Source organism: Euleptes europaea, chromosome 10, assembly GCF_029931775.1.
Source record: "Euleptes europaea isolate rEulEur1 chromosome 10, rEulEur1.hap1, whole genome shotgun sequence".
Taxonomy (NCBI): domain Eukaryota; kingdom Metazoa; phylum Chordata; class Lepidosauria; order Squamata; family Sphaerodactylidae; genus Euleptes; species Euleptes europaea.
This window is the reverse complement of record NC_079321.1, coordinates 77089541-77105462: the sequence shown is the minus strand read 5'-3', so window position 1 is coordinate 77105462 and position 15922 is coordinate 77089541. Positions and strand designations below refer to the sequence as shown.

Below are 15922 nucleotides of genomic sequence, written 5' to 3'. Positions count from 1 at the left end.
TTTTCTCTATATGTTTTTACCTCAGTTTCCTTCCTAACCTAGAAATGCCAAGCCACTGATAAGGGATTATGTTAATAGCACCTATAATATAATAACCTTAGAGCAAAAGCCACAAAGCAAATAAAAACAATTAATTTCAGCTTCTAACTCTGCTTTATCTCTCTTCAGGCCACAATCTTAACTGACTCCTGCAGGGAGGGTGAAATGTGTGACAATATATTACCATATATACAAGTACTGAGCACTGGGGAAAACATTAAAGCATTATATCTTGGCAAAGCAGTTTCATCACTGCTGGAACTTTCTAATGAAAAAGAAAAATCAGCTTCATAGCCTTCCAATTAACCTGCAATAGAGTTTCCTGACCACACATGAGTTCCTAATTTGTAATTTTATAAGAAACCTATGCGCTGGGATACAATGGCTTCAAAAAGGCAGAATTTTCAGTTAGTGCTGAGTGTGAATGAGAGAATCTTGGATGAGAACTGGGCATACTAGTATATGAATATTATGTTAACAACTGCTTGTTGCAATATAATACAAACTTCTTTGCTTAGATTCAGTTGTGTTGCTATGACAGGCCCAGATTCAGTGGCTGCCTTTACAGGTCACTGGATATTCCTCAGCAACACTCTCACTAATTCACAGGCTTTTGTGAGAATAAAATTAGATGAAGATACTGTGATGTAATAGCTAGAAATCACTTTTCCTTCCTCTTGAACTCCCCCTCCCTTTTATTGGCCTCCTTTGCCTTCTGCCAGAACCTCCCTTCTGTTCATGATATTTTAAACACATTATTTATTCATTCTCACATAAACTACCCTGTCCCTAATTCTCAGGTCAGAGAGAGAGAGAATCTTGTTATTATCATTCATCCTCTCAACTGCATATGTGATTGTAGGCCATTATTTTTATTGCCCCCCCTTTTTTACAGATGCGAAGCAAAAGCTAAGAAATAGCAAGTTGTCCAAAACCACTAAACAACATCATGACTGAAGTGGGATTTGAACCTGCACCTCTCATAGCCTGTTGCTTTAGATGGGTACACAATTTAAGTCAATATCTGTAAACAATATAAAGACAATTGTAAATCAAAACATTTTCGCATATAGGTGTCTGAACATGAAGATCACAGCAAATCTCATTAGCTTCTCAGTGAAACCTAGTTATTTTTTAAAAAGAAAATACAAACCTTTAATTTCATTTGCTTGCCTGTTCGCATCATTAAGAACTCTGAAGCTTTTCTGCAGAGCACTCTTGGCCCTGTCCTTTAGTGATCCTTCTGGACCAGATGCCTACAGGGAAAAAAACAACATGCAGCGTCACCAAATGTGTGCTAACCAGCAGCTCAGGAGAAGTTTATAATCCTAAAAAGGTTAAAACATGGCAACTTAGCCAGTCATGAAAATTTCCAATGATCACCAATGTGCTTTAATTAAATTTTCGTATGATATATATCCTACAACTCAGAACTATTTAATATATTTTTGTTACAGGTAAACAGTCTGCATAGATCTGTAGCACGTGTATGTGTGTGCTGCTTATATAAGCAAGTACATAACCAATTGATAGTTCGCAATATGTCTGAACAATGAACAGCAGGAGTATCAAACAAAATAAATGGAGTAGTTCGAATGTATGCATGGATACTAGCATGCTTTCTTATTGCACTCCTACACAAACAAATCCCAATGGGAGTCACAACAGTCTGCTGGAAATTTTATTGACCTCACCTCACTCAAAGACGTCATCATATTAAACCCGTTTCTTGAGAAAACAGAAGATCTGCTTTTGGTTTATGTGTCCAGGGGTCTGATTAGATTAAACATTAAATGTGACTTGGGTTAGGAAGAATTCCCAACCTCGCCTTAAAAACAGCACTCAGCTAAAAAATAGTGTGTGCCAGGGGCAAATCAGCTCTTGAGCACACACGTGGTAGCAGGAGATGCTTCATCATTCCCTCCTTTCCACCCTGTGAGCTTTTGCTAGCAGAAAAGGATCATGGGGGATCGTCTGTTTATCTTGCTGCCAGTTCCACATGTCTGCCTAGGATGATGACTTGAAGTTAAGAATCTGAAACCACTTTAACTTCTGAAAATAAGCCAAATTTGGTATGACTTTCTGGACCAACTTGCAAAGGCATTTATGATTATAGGCAATTTATATTTAAATATAAACAATTTATATTTAAATATATAACTCATTAAATTGGTGACATCAGCTCTTGTTCGAGTGAATGAATAGGATAGGTATTATAGCATGCTGAGGTCTTTCCCCTCCCTAAACTCCACCTCTTTAGGCTTCACCCTCAAGCACCCAACATTTCCCAACCTGGACATTTCCTACATGTATGTATGTGTGTAGGAAGTTTATCAAGCTTCTGAGCTGCATTTTGCTTGGAAGATTACAAGTTGTGGTTTACAAGTTCTTAAATAGGAAGAAAAATTAAAAGTTTAAAAATAGTCTGTAGGCTCAATCATCTAAACATTTTAAATCTGTAATTATCTTTTCGTATAGTTTAATGTACATCAGATCTTAAAAAGAAGAGCTTGTTAATTACATATTTGTGGCAAGGCCACAAATTGGCACAATTTTCAATGTTACCTTGTTATCAAGAGTATGCTTACAGCTAGCAACACTGTCTGCTTTACGATATGACCCAAGTTTGTTCTTCTAATCAGTCTCCAAGAGTTTATTTACTAGTGACAGGTAAGTTAATTAAAAGTAGTTCTATTAATGAGCTTCTAAGATGTGATCCAATTAGCGTGCAGAAAATATTATGCCTTAACAAATGATTTTAACAGTGAAATTGTGCTATTGTAGTCTTTCAGTCTGGTAACAGACTCATGATAAGATCTTATTATCCACCCCGATCAAAAAGCTAACTGCATGTGGAAATAGCCTCTGTCAGCTCCATCATTCATGTGCTTTCCCATTCATTCAGTGGAACTGCAATGCATTCCTGTGAGTACATGGAATGTCAGCTCATGTGAGAGCCCCTTGCCTCTAGCAGATATTTCAGCCATTTTAAGGTGTTCAGAATAGCTATGTTCAGAAGTAAGATGGAAATCAGCGAGACAATGATTCATGTAGAAATATACTCAAGATCTCCTTAATCATTAGAAGAACTGTTCTAATTGAAAAAGGAAATGTGATGTCACTCAGTCCACCAAGCACCTGCTTCATCTACAAGTAGTGGTGTCACTGAAAGTGATGCTCTACCTATAGGCATGTTTCCAAAATACAAGTCAAACTTGTATTCATTTTTAAATGGCTAGCAGCAATATGCTTGCAGATCCAATTCAAAGTGTTGTTTTTTTTACTTTTAAAGGTTGAAGTATCTTGTTTGATATGATTCAGAAGTGCTGCTCCCTATTTTAGCTTTTTCCGAATTGAGTTCTTTCAGGCACAGAACTGTGTGTTCTCTAAGGGTCAAACCAGAAGCAATGTTTGTCGTGTGTTTGCCACCGTGACTGGCAGCCATTGGACAGTTGCTGGTGGTAGCTTCTTGTAAATGCATGACAGGGCCCCTATTTTGGTTAGGTCAGTGGCATGAGAGCATCTTCCCCCATGCTATTTTTCTGACCTGAAATGGCAAGGGGTGTTATTTGCCCCACTGGGTCTGGAAAATGGCACAGGGGGAAGGAGCCCCTTGTTGCCAACATTCTGACTAGAACTGAGTCTCTGTGGCACATTTACAGTCAGCTGTCACCATGGGCTGGAAGCTGGTGTATGGCTGCCAGTCCCCATGGCAAACACATGACCAAGGTTGTGTCTGGTTTGGCCCTAACTCCTGTTCTGTGGAATACACAGCATTTAATGCTGTATTAAAGTGATTTAGGCTCCCTCAACACATTGTTGGGTATTGTGCTATCATTGTGCTAAAGCACCTCCTGGATCATCTTGATCCACACAGGAAAATCCCGTTGCAAATGACTGCTGTAGTGCAACAGTACATCAATATTTAATGGTCTGCAAATGCAGCCTTGATTTAGTTTCTTATGGTGATAAAAGCATACCAATACCGCAGCAGCAGAAGAAACTAAATTAAGGCTGCATTCACAGATCATTAAATATTGCTGTATTGTTGCACTACAGCAACATTTTACATTTACACTACAGCAATATTTTACATTTAAATTGTTCTGTACTTGTTTTCTACATTGTTTTGGATACCATTTTGATGGCATTAAAATAGTAACAATAGAAATATTAGGCATACACCACTGTGGTGGAGCAGTTATGGCTGTCAGGCTAGTTATCTGGAAGATATGGGTTAGATTCCCCACTTGGCCATGATGTTTGCTAGGTGTCCTTGGGCCAGTCACTCTTTCTCAGCCTCCATCACCTCACAGGGTTGAGGTGAGGATAAATCTGGAAAGGGAGGATCATGTAAGCCATCTTGAGCTCCTAGGAGGAAGGGTGGGATAAAAGCAGACTAGATAGGTAATGGTTGATTCACACTAATTTTAAGCTGAATTGACCCTCTGTGAAAAGTGGGAAGGGTGGTACAAACATTTTAATAAAGTAAATATAAATTGTTGCAATATTGTCAGGGGAAAAAACCCTAATGTCTTCATTAAAAAACCAAAAACAAGCTAAACTACTCTAGTCCTGAAATGTGAATCATTCATTTTTTCTCTTTTATTCGGTATCTTAACTATGCTAGTAGATGGTCTGTTTCACTCAGTTCAGGAGCAAGAGCACTTTGCCACATCAGGTTATGTCTGTTCATTCTGTCTTCAGATCCATAAGCAATGGGTTGCTCAGTGTTCTTTGAAGGAATCTGAACAGTTAATAATACTAATAATAATACTATTAACAGACAGATAGATGTGCTTGCTTGACTGGCCCATTGTTTCCTTTGGGGGACTTCTGGGTGTTTGGAGTGGGTGTTTTTAGAGCAAAGAGCCAGCGTGGTATAGTGGTTAAGAGCAGCAGACTCTAATCTGGAGAACCAGGTTTGATTCCCCACTCCTCCACATGAAGCCTGCTGGATGACCTTGGGCCAGTCACAGTTCTCTCAGAACTCTCTCAGCCCCACCTACATCATAAGGTGCCTAATGTGGCTTACAGACTCCTTAAGATAGAAAACGTGGGGTATAAAAAACAACTCTTCTGCTTCTTCAAATCTTCAGGGAACCAAGATCACCATCTCCCCTAAGGACCTCTCAAGTTTTAAGGGGATTGATAATGGAGACTGACTTAACAGACCCTTGAACAAGGTGCCCCCAGACATTCTGTTCTCCACTATTTCCTATGGGGGGAATTGGAATTCTTTCCGAAAGTATGGAGAGGATGTTTGTAGAGAAAAGACCACCAACGATGTGGGGTGACATGTCCTCCCCATCTCCTAAAGACACCCCCCCCATTTTAAGTGGATTGGACAGATTTTAAGTGGATTTTATGGACCCTTGATTTTAAGGACCCTATTTAGTGACCCTGGCTAGAATTTGGATTGGAAACCTCCAAGGAATACCAGGGTTGTGAGGTGGAGGCAGGCAATGGCAAACCACCTCCAAACATCTAAAAACCCTACTGGGTTGGCATAAGTCAGCTGTGACTTAACAGCAACAAAAGAGAAAATTTTATTTTATTTATGTTATTTATAGTCTGCCTTTCTCACATGGACTCAAGGAGGATTACATACAGTGAGTCTGTAGAGTCAACAAAATGGAACATTCAGAAACTAATGCATAAGGATATTAGAAGTTTGGAAAGATCCCCTATTCCACCTAATTGCATAATTCCACAAAGTTCGTAAATTCCATTTTTCATTCCATAAATACACAGAATGATCCAAAATTACATTTTTGGATATAGTTTCGGTTCAAGAATTTTGGTATGCACATACCTAATGATTTGTCATTTCAAATGAAGCAAGCTTAAGTCTGCTGTACTTTGTAAAATCAGATGAAGACGTATAGTCACAATGCAAAGTGGGTTACCATGCACCAATCACTATCTCTCAGCCCTGACCTGGATGGCCCAGGCTAGCCTGATCTCATCAGATCTCAGAAGCTAAGCAGGGTCAGCCCTGGTTAGTATTTGGATGGGAGACCACCAAGGAAGTCCAGGGTTGCTGTGCAGAGGAAGGCACTGGCAAACCACCTCTGTTAGTCTCTTGCCATGAAAACCCCAAAAGGGGTCGCCATAAGACGGCTGCGACTTGACTGCACTTTACACACACACACACACACACACACACACAATCACTATCTCTCAGCTTAACCTTCCTTACAGAGTTGTTGAGATGATAAAATAGAGGCTGCCTCTGAGTTTCCGGGGGGGGGGGGAAGGTTGGGATGAAACATGAAAAGGGTAGTTTGCCCCATACTGAGATCTATGTATTGCAGCAGAAGTGGGGGAAAGCCACAATTTTAATTCTATTTCATTTTACATTTTTGTAACAAGAAGGCTGAACCTGGATGTGTTTACAAACAAAAATAGTAATGTGATTCTGCTTTCTTGCTGTTTATATATTGTTTTATAGAATATATTTTTATAGAATATATTTTTCTTGTCTACTGAAACAGTAGTGCCCAAGGTTGTAAGAACTTTCACTCTATTTGCCTGTAATACAATTACTGTATAACATTGTTGCAGTATACTTGTAATAATATACAGCCATTTCTAAGCATTTATGTGCTGGTATAGCTAGTTGGATTTCACAGTGTAATCTACAGCTTCACTAACTGTCTGACATGTCCCACAGCAACTACCTTAATTTGTCTGATTTGTTTCCTGGTCTCCTGCCACAAACAGATAGACTTTCTAATCCCTAAATCGTTTATTTACTGCATTCATCATTTACCCTATTCTTCAAATATTTTCCACTGTAAGGCCTGGTAAACACATTACCTAGATTGGTGCAGTTGTCTGTTCCATCATGATTGCTCCTAAGCTGGTATTGGACATCATTCACCCACCCATTTAAGAAAAACTGCATGGTTACATACCACACCTGTGCCACGTTTCTTATTGGACAGAGAGATGTCACCAGTATGGTGCAAAACTATGTAATCTGCCATAATTATCTGAATGCAGACTCAGATATTAGTCAGAGAAGTATTAAAAGAACCATATATGCAACAGAACCCATGCTTTTATAGATAATGTTAATCGGGCCTGATATGAATTTACTTGTATATCCAGAAAGAGTATGTCAGATTCTAACTGGTGAGATTGTATTTTTATTTTCCTGTCTAAGAGATTCTCACTTTCTCTTACCAGTCGTATAGCTTCATTGGCACGAGCTTTAGCTCCTTTGGCAATTCCATCAGCTTCATCAATAAAGTCCTTGATGTTGCTGTAGGCCTTAAAAGCTACTGTAGCATTGAATGAGAGGTTTTTAGCTTCATCGAGGATCCTGTTGGGATTTAAAAGACAAGGCAACTTTTAACAGTACAAGGGAAAGTAAAACTAAAACACACAACCTTCAACCTGTATAGTCATTTTACTCACCAACTTGATTCTCATCAGAAACTATGAACATGCCTGCACTGGCTAAGGCCAGTCCACACAGCAGGTAAATTGTTAGGGTTGCCAGTTCCGGGTTGGGAAATACCAGGAGATATTGGGGGTGGAGCTGTAGAGGGCAGGGTTTTGGGAGAGGAGGGACTTCACTGGGGTATAATGCCATACAGTCTACCAAAGCACCCATTTTCTCCTGGTGAACTGATCTCTGTCTTCTGGAGATCAGTGATAATAGTGGGAGATCTACAGCCACCACCTGGAGGATGGCAACCCTATGAATTGTGGTATCAGAGGCTGAAACACTGGCCACTTATGAAGTGATACAAGCAGTGGCATATTTACGACTCTGATAGTCCTAGTTGCCAGAAGTTTCTGAATAACTTAGTTTTACCCCTTTCAATTTTAGCTGCTTGCCATGAAACTGAAGACAATGCTGAACATCACAACCTGGGCCCTATCTCTTGTATCTGGGAATAACTGGACGGTTGTTACTTCAACTTGGAAAGACCACAATGATGCAATGACAAGTCTGAAATTTCCTAGTGTAAAAAGGACAGGTCTATCAATGGCTATTAGCTGTAATGACTAAATAGAACCTACAAGCTGAGAGGAAACAACCCTCTGAGTACCAGTGCTAGAAAGCAACAATAGGGGTGGGATTTGGGCTCTAAGTTCCACTTGTGGTCCTTCCAGGGGCATCAAGTTGGCACTGTGTGGAACAGAATGCTCAATTACATGGATCATTAGTTTGATCCACCACAGTCTTTCATTTATTCTAGAATAAAATATTAAACAGACTTTTATTATTAAGAGAATTTTACAGAATATTCTATTTCACATAAAAATTAAAAACTCTTGGTTAACATACCCATCCAGTATCGCAGATGAATCATTCAGTTGTGCTGCACGATTCTCTGCCTCCAACACCTTTTCTGGAAGTCTCCTATCTTTGATGTCTTGAGACAGATCATCTATTTTATCCTTTAGCTCATCAGACAATGGACCTATTTTGTCCTGAACATCATCCACATACTGAGAACCACAAAACAAAAGAAGGTTTAGGCTTCTGAATACAAGATTTCTATCTGTTAAATGCCCCCCCCCCCATGGCTTTAAAATTATCTGTTTATCATTATCTAGTGAATTCAGGGCTTTGGTTTTCAGGGAGCCTCCTATCCAAGTGCTGGCCCGGCTCATACCTGCTTACCTTTAGAAGTGGATGGATGCAGCAACATCAGACTCTTTCAGCTTTACAACCTTAACTAATAAAATCTTAGGGGGTGGTTATAGAAAATATAAAAAACTAATCTATTACTTAATTGCTACAGCTCCCCCCCACCCAGCACTACAACTTATAGTGAGGCTACAGAAGGCTGCACATCGAGAGGAGAGAGACCAGCTCTTATTAACTCATTTTGTTCAACATTCATTGGATTCAGTCCATGGTTTGCACTGCAGATACTGTAGTTTTCATAAATATTAGCTCAATCAGTTTACTCTGATTTCCCCTACTTTTTATGAAAACCTGTCTTATTGTGCCAGCGCACCAACTGTATTAAACTTACCTCTATGGCTAAATTGATTCCATTTGCAAGGTTATTAGCCTCATTAAGGATGTCATTCCCTTCTTTTATAGTATTTTCAGCCTCCTGTCTTCCATCTTCTACAACTTGTTTCTTTTTCTATAAATTATATTATTTCAAAAATATTTTTGAAAAAATATTTCAAATGCATGTAATTTGTTTGCATATGTGATTTCATTTTTAACAAAACTTCATTGTTGTCTATTTTGATCATCAACAACACCCATTTTAAAGAGCTTGCCATCAGTTAGAAAAATGGATGATGATGGCCCAAATGAAAGAACAAGCGTAGCCTCTCAACAGGTAGTTTCAGGAGGGTGGCCGTGTTGGTCTGCAGTAGAAGAGCTAGATTCAAGTCCGTAGCACCTCAGAGACTAACATGATTTTCAAGGTTTTGAAAGTCAATGCTCCCTTTGTCAGATACTTTCTACAGCTAGTTATGCTAATTTATCCCCAGAGACATAAAAGTGGGAAGACCCCTTAGGTAAACATGGGCAACAATCTTTGAGATTCCTTCTGCTATTGACTTTCCTGCTGACGTGCCATGTCATGCACACAAACATCTGGACTTCTAAAGAATTAAATTGTCACTGCAAAAGGATCCAGGAATAGAATGAACAAAAGATGGAAAAGATGAACAGTATGGTGACAGATAAGGCTGCATCTGTTCATGGAGTGCTAGGTATGTGTGATTTCTAAGATAAATTTTCTATATACAAAAATGTGTATAGGTGACATGAATGGTGAATGTGTGATAGGTATGAGTGATATTTGCAGTCCCAAGGGCAGGATTAGCACCATAGTGGAAACGGTAGAAGAAATGAGTACAATAACACAATGAAATGGCTTTACAAAGGCCACATTTTTATTGATTACAGCAGATGGAGCATTGTCAAAGTATATAGAGCATGGATCCAGGCATTGGTTGACCACCCGGTCAGCCAATGAAGGATCCCCAACCCGTGTTGGGAGCAAAACAGAGTGGCGAACCCATGGTTCCACTAGGGCACAGACCTCTAAGTGGTACCTTCGCCACTTGGGAGTGGAGTCTGTGACAACCCCCGAGCTGGGCATCCACAGTAGGACTCAACCCCAAGACCCCTTATGGGGTCCCCAAATAAGAAAGGCAGGCACACAGGTGCAGCCTCCCCCTAAATAGATCTGGCCCAAGGCCAAAAACTGCCTAAGAACAGCAAACAAAGCACTGAACACAGGGTAGGAGGGAGGGACCGCTGTGCAAGCATGCAAGGCCACATGGCCGAGCGAAGGGGCCTTAAGTAAGGAAGGGGTGAGAGCGACACAGGCATACCTGTGTCATGTTTCCACCCCCACCCCCGAAAGCTGCCTGCCCTGTAGCAGCAGTAATAGGTTCCCTGCTGAGGGGCAGGAGATTGGCCCTGACCGGCATGCAGGCGAGAGACACATCCATCTGCTTCAGCTCCATTTCCACACAGAGCTGTGGTTGTCTGGCCACAATGGTGGCCTCCGTTAAGTCCATGGCCATGTTTATATCTTGAGTATGGGTACAGAAACAGAACTATGAACAAAGAATGGCTGCTATATATGTACAGGTTAGTTTGGGTGGGGGGAAACCTCAGCGAAACATACTTATACGGACCAAATGATATGTGATGCTCGACTACCATGAATGGAGTTTGGGGTCAAAATGGGTGCCCCCAATATTGATAGGGACCATAATAGGGGGTGTTCATTCCTGATACACATTCCTGGTAAACCATTTCTCTGATCAAAAGTGACCCTTCCTGGTTGCTTTAATCCCCAGTGAGATGAAAACAAGCAAACAAACCCCAATTATCACTATTGCATCTTTTCCCTCTCCTATTGGGGCTTTGCCTCCCCCAGTTGCTTTTTCAGGCCAAATCACATGTCTGGATTTCCATTTATTGAATCCCAGATGTGGTTTGACCCCTAATTTAAGAGATTAATGTTTACAAAAGGCTGACAAAAGGATAGTGATATTGTTACACAAATAAAAAGCAAAAATAATTTTCCAAATTTGGCTGAAGGGTAAACCTGCAAAACACACGGTGGTATGTCATAAACATATGCAGAGAAGAAACCATTTTCATTCTTTAGAATCTTCCATTTTACTTTGAAATGAAACAGAAAAATCAGAGTTACCTTAGCAGCTCATTCCTGACCTTTGGGGGTGAAAAAGCCCTTAGTTGGCCAGGAAGTGGCCGTGCCAGCATTAGTGGCCCCAACGCCTGTGGGGAGGCCCGGACGCTAGTCTCTGGGCGCTGCCATGGCAGTGCCGCCCCAGGACACCAGTGGGGCCTTCTGCCGGCGTCCCACAAGCTCAAAGGCCCACGGCAGCATTCCAGGGGGCATCCCGGCATCCCAGGAGGCGTTCCCCGGGTGGGCTGGGGGAGGAGCTGCCATTCGGCAGCCTCATGCCCCCTTTTGCCCCGGTTACGCTGGCAGCGAGACGAGCGAGGCTGCACCTGCTTTTTAGCAGGCACAGCCTCACTTTTCTCAATGGGGCAAAAAGCCCCATTTTAAGAGGAAAAAAGCCTTTCAAAGGCTTTTTTTGAGCTGCTGGCAGCCGTGGAGTGGCTTTGCAGGCGCCACAGCAGCGTCGCCGGCCGCCATCAGCTCAGGAATGCGCTTTAAGAATGGGGCAAGTGATCCATCAAGCCTTTAAATAGCTTATGAAAACTAAAACGAATAATTGCCTTCCAGCACAAACTGACTAAGACACAAACAAGAAACGGAAACATTTGTCTTCATTGAAGGTTGACTTTGTTCTTTCTGTCATGGCTAAGCACTTGTTAATGAACAGTATAATGTGCTTTCAAGACTTTATAATTAAAATGAAATCAAGGCAAATTCTTTATACCAGTTACTAACTACAAAGATATGTGGTAGCTTGATTTATAATCTGAATTTACATATGCCCATTTAATTGCTTGCTTGGAGTGAAAAAGAGCTGAAAGTACAGATACACTAATAGTGAAGATTAATTAGCATCACATGGGGTTGTCCAGGCTGCTCTTTGAGCAGATCAATGTATTTTAGCACATGCTGACCAGAGGCAAGACAGGCAGGCAGGAGTCAAGGTGAGCAGAAGTCCAAGTGGGCAGGTAGAAGTCTATATTATGACATATTGGTCAAATAGGTCACAGAGGATGTTATCCATGAAATGCTAGAGGATGTGTTAGTCCAAAGAACATGGCCAGATACTCATATTGGCCATAATAGGTGCAAAACAGCATTTTCCATTCTTAACTCAATTAGATGCGGAACAAGTTGTATGCTCTTCAGAGATCCAATTCAGGGTAAATGGACACTCCCCAGAGCTATTCTAACAACTCAGGGATTAGAGTCAAGGGTAATGGCTCTTGATGGTGATCTTGTTCAGTGCCCACTGTTATTGCAATAATTGCAATTATTGCACTTCTTTTTCACAAAGAGAACTGGGGCAGTGGTGGGGGACGAGGACACATGTATAAACCTCCACTAAAGGTTATTGGTCAGAAAGTGGTTAACCTGAGTTCTAACAAAAGAGTACAACCAACCTACAGTCAGGGGGCTCTGGGTTTCAAATCAATGGCTCAATCATAGGGTGATGAGGCAAGAGTTGATCTGCTTCTTTGACCCCAAACACATTCAGAAGCTCCATATATTTCTCAAGGAATTGGGAAGTACTGGAGGTGGAGTTTCGATTGACCAACTAGGGTTGGTCTGTTAGGGCATACTGGAGATTGGAAGTTGAGAGTTCAAAGTGTCCAGCTGATGTTGACATTGTATTTGACCATCCAGGATATCCCCAAGACCAGTGGAAAATGTTGTGATGATACAACGTTAAAGCAGAAAACTTCTCCAGAAGGACAGGGGTACCATCTTTTGGGTAACAGGTCCCAAGGCCCAGAGGTGACTACCTATGGCCTCCACCAACAGAGGGGTCACCTTGGTGCACAAGAGGAGCTGATGGTGAGCTGCAAAGGACAGGTCCATGAAATAGCTAGAGTCACCCAAGTCCACAAGGGCCTGGGCTTGCATCATGTGATGGTCAGGCAAGTTGAGGATCACAGGGCTAAGCAGGGGTCCAGGGAGCCACCTAGAGTTGGTAGGGGATCTGGAAGGGTGCTTCAGCCAAATGATTCCTCAGGGCTTGGGACCCAGTGTTTCCTGGACCCAAGACAGATCACTTCTGAGGGCACTGTGTGGGATTGTGCCCAAACCTCACACAATACAGGCATTCGACTGCTTGGCATCTGCTCTTTTTCCTCAGGTGTCAGGTGAGGAGAGGCCCCATAACTGCATCCGTTCACTGAAATCCCTGTACTTGGGATCCAGGATGTAGAGATCACCGGACTGCAGGGAACTAGATCTGGAAATGGTCACTTAAGATCAGGGCATGGGACACCCCTGGGCATGTTGGCAGGTTTCCAGGCCCCCATCAAACCTCAGAGTAAGTAGGTCCTGCAATGTGGATCGTTGATCAACCTAGACCTTGTTGGAAATTGGTCCATCAATGCTGCATTTTTCCAGGTGAGGGTCTGGGTCTGCAGCTAAATGTCTATAACACAGTCTGCCACCAATCCTCTCCCCTGCTTCAACCAATAGATCTGCTAGTAGATACTCTCCCCTGCTTCAACCAATAGATCTGCTAGTTGGCCATTTCTGTCTTCTGGGGTTCTGTAAAGGCAGTGGTCAGGTGGGCCCTGAACAGGCTGAAATCATCCAACATCAGTTCACATTCCAGAAGGAGTGGGGTAGCCCATCTGGATTCCTTCCCCTTCAACAAATTGAGCACAAAGCATACCTTGATTCAGTCATTGGGGAAGTCTCATGGCTAGAGCTCCATGGCATTCTTCAAGGAACCCAGGAAACTCATCAGGGTAACCCCCAAGTTTTTCAGGGGGGCTCACCAGGCATTTACCAGGATGGGGTGGGGGCAGAATGGGTCCTATAGCTGCTGCTGCTGCAGCAGCATAGCCGCAGCTGCAGTTAGCTGGGACACTTGAGCCTGTAGTGCTTTGTTTTCAGCTGCAAGGTCCTCCATCTGCAGTGTGGTAGGATCAATCTGTCCAGGTTGGTCTTTGAGAAGGTCAGAGCTCTTTGAGCATAAGCAGACCAGAGGCAAGGCAGGCAGAAGTCAAACCAACCCAAAGTCATGGCATGCAATGACGAGAGCTGGTTGAACTGTGAACCCACAATCACCCAGGTAGGGCTGAGGATATTTATGAAGGTGGGTGCTTACAGCTGTCACCAGGGCTGGAATCCTCAGGTACTTACAGCTATCATCCTGCAAAACCTTATGATGGATTATTTGGCTCTCCATCTCCACTCCAGGGGCTCTGGGATCCCTGGAAAAGGGCAGGTTTCACTGATGGGCTCTTCTGTGACCCTCATATCCACCTCCTATTAATGAGCCCTTAGTTTTCTGGTCCTGTGGTCTTAGTGGGTGGCTTATCTGACTGTGGTTACCTGGAACTATGCATTAGGCTGTTTGGTTTATTTACTATACTATGTTACTAACATTTAGGTTTGCTTCTATCTCTTTCATATGCTTATTGTGTAATATTCAGTAGAGTAAAATTTATTCATCATTCCATTTCATTTCTAACACTTATAGGAGTTTCACAGATATAATTATTCCCCAACCAAGAATTAAAACAGTGTGTCAATTAATTTGTCAGAATAGCACTAAATTGTCTTTGCAATTTGGGAGAAAAAATTATGATTGTCAGAGAAAGATGAGAAGAGGCACCTTTCCTTTCCTTTTATCCCTTAGAAGCTCCTTGATCAATTGATCTTGAGCAGCATATATCTAGTGTTGGAGGGATATAAGGACTGAAACAAATCTTGCCCCTGACAATGTAGCCTTGGGGTCCCTATCACTTAGTAAAAAAGGCATTATGTCAGTCACAGAGGCATTGGATTTGTATATTAAAAGGGGGGAAATATAGTGCGATCGAAGTTCCTCGTAAAAGCGGCATTCCAAAAGGGCATGGGAGGCACCTTACCTGTAATTGGTGTTTTCTGAGTGGTCACTTGGTGGAAATACGTGCGTCTGCACACAGTATTGCTTATAAACTTCTAGAGCTAAACGTTTTTTCTCCCTCCCCCACCCCCTGCCATCGGAGCTCTTTTACTGCCCAGGGGAACCAGCGCCCACCCACCCGCCTCGCTGTTTTTATTTTGCAAACCTAGAGAGCAAAGACATATCTGAGAGGAGGGGGGAGGTCTACAACCTAGGAAATTTAATGCTGATACGACAATATATCGGCATGCTGGTATTAATTAAAAAAAACCCACAGTGTTAGATCAACTCTTAACCGACATCAGCCAATCACAAAGCAGTGACGAAAATGATGACCACTCCCCTACTATCCCACAGAGCTGACATGGGTACATTCCTCCCTGATCTTTTGCGGGATTGATGCAGGGTGGTGTTCCCCATGCATTCAATTTTTTATCTCGGGATAGAAAAGTGTGAGACATGAGAGGGACAAACCAATGACTTCCTAGCCATGCATTAACAGCCAGTGTTGCTTCACTTGGGGGAAAACCACTACAGCATAAATGAAAGTCTGATTGTTAATACTTCGTAGCCTACCTACTATCATTTACTAGCGCTTTGTGAATTTCCCTCCACCCCAAACAGCAGGGGGAAATTTAGAGATAAGGGGATGGAGGCCGGAGGGAAAGCAGCCTGATCTTGTCAGATCTCAGAAGCTAAGCAGGGTCAGTACTTGGAAGGGAGACTTCCAAGGAAGACTTTGCAGAGAAAGGCGATGGCAAACCACCTCTGCTTAATCACTTGCCTTGAAAGCCCGTTCCTTGGGTTGCCATAAGTCAGCTTTGACTTGATGGCACTTTACACACACACTCAC

At 42.1% G+C, this 15922-nt stretch overlaps 1 protein-coding gene across 1 annotated transcript in view; it reads right to left on the bottom strand.

Annotated features, from left to right (window-relative positions):
* The window catches only part of LAMA2 (laminin subunit alpha 2), a 599384-nt gene that overhangs the window by 106062 nt on the left and 477400 nt on the right, over positions 1-15922 (bottom strand). The window contains exons 38-41 of the mRNA XM_056856226.1: positions 9042-9158; positions 8345-8508; positions 7231-7369; positions 1193-1295 (exon numbers count right to left, since the gene is read on the bottom strand). Of these exons, the coding sequence (XP_056712204.1) occupies positions 1193-1295; positions 7231-7369; positions 8345-8508; positions 9042-9158 (523 nt within the window). The remainder of the gene's footprint in view (positions 1-1192; positions 1296-7230; positions 7370-8344; positions 8509-9041; positions 9159-15922) is intronic.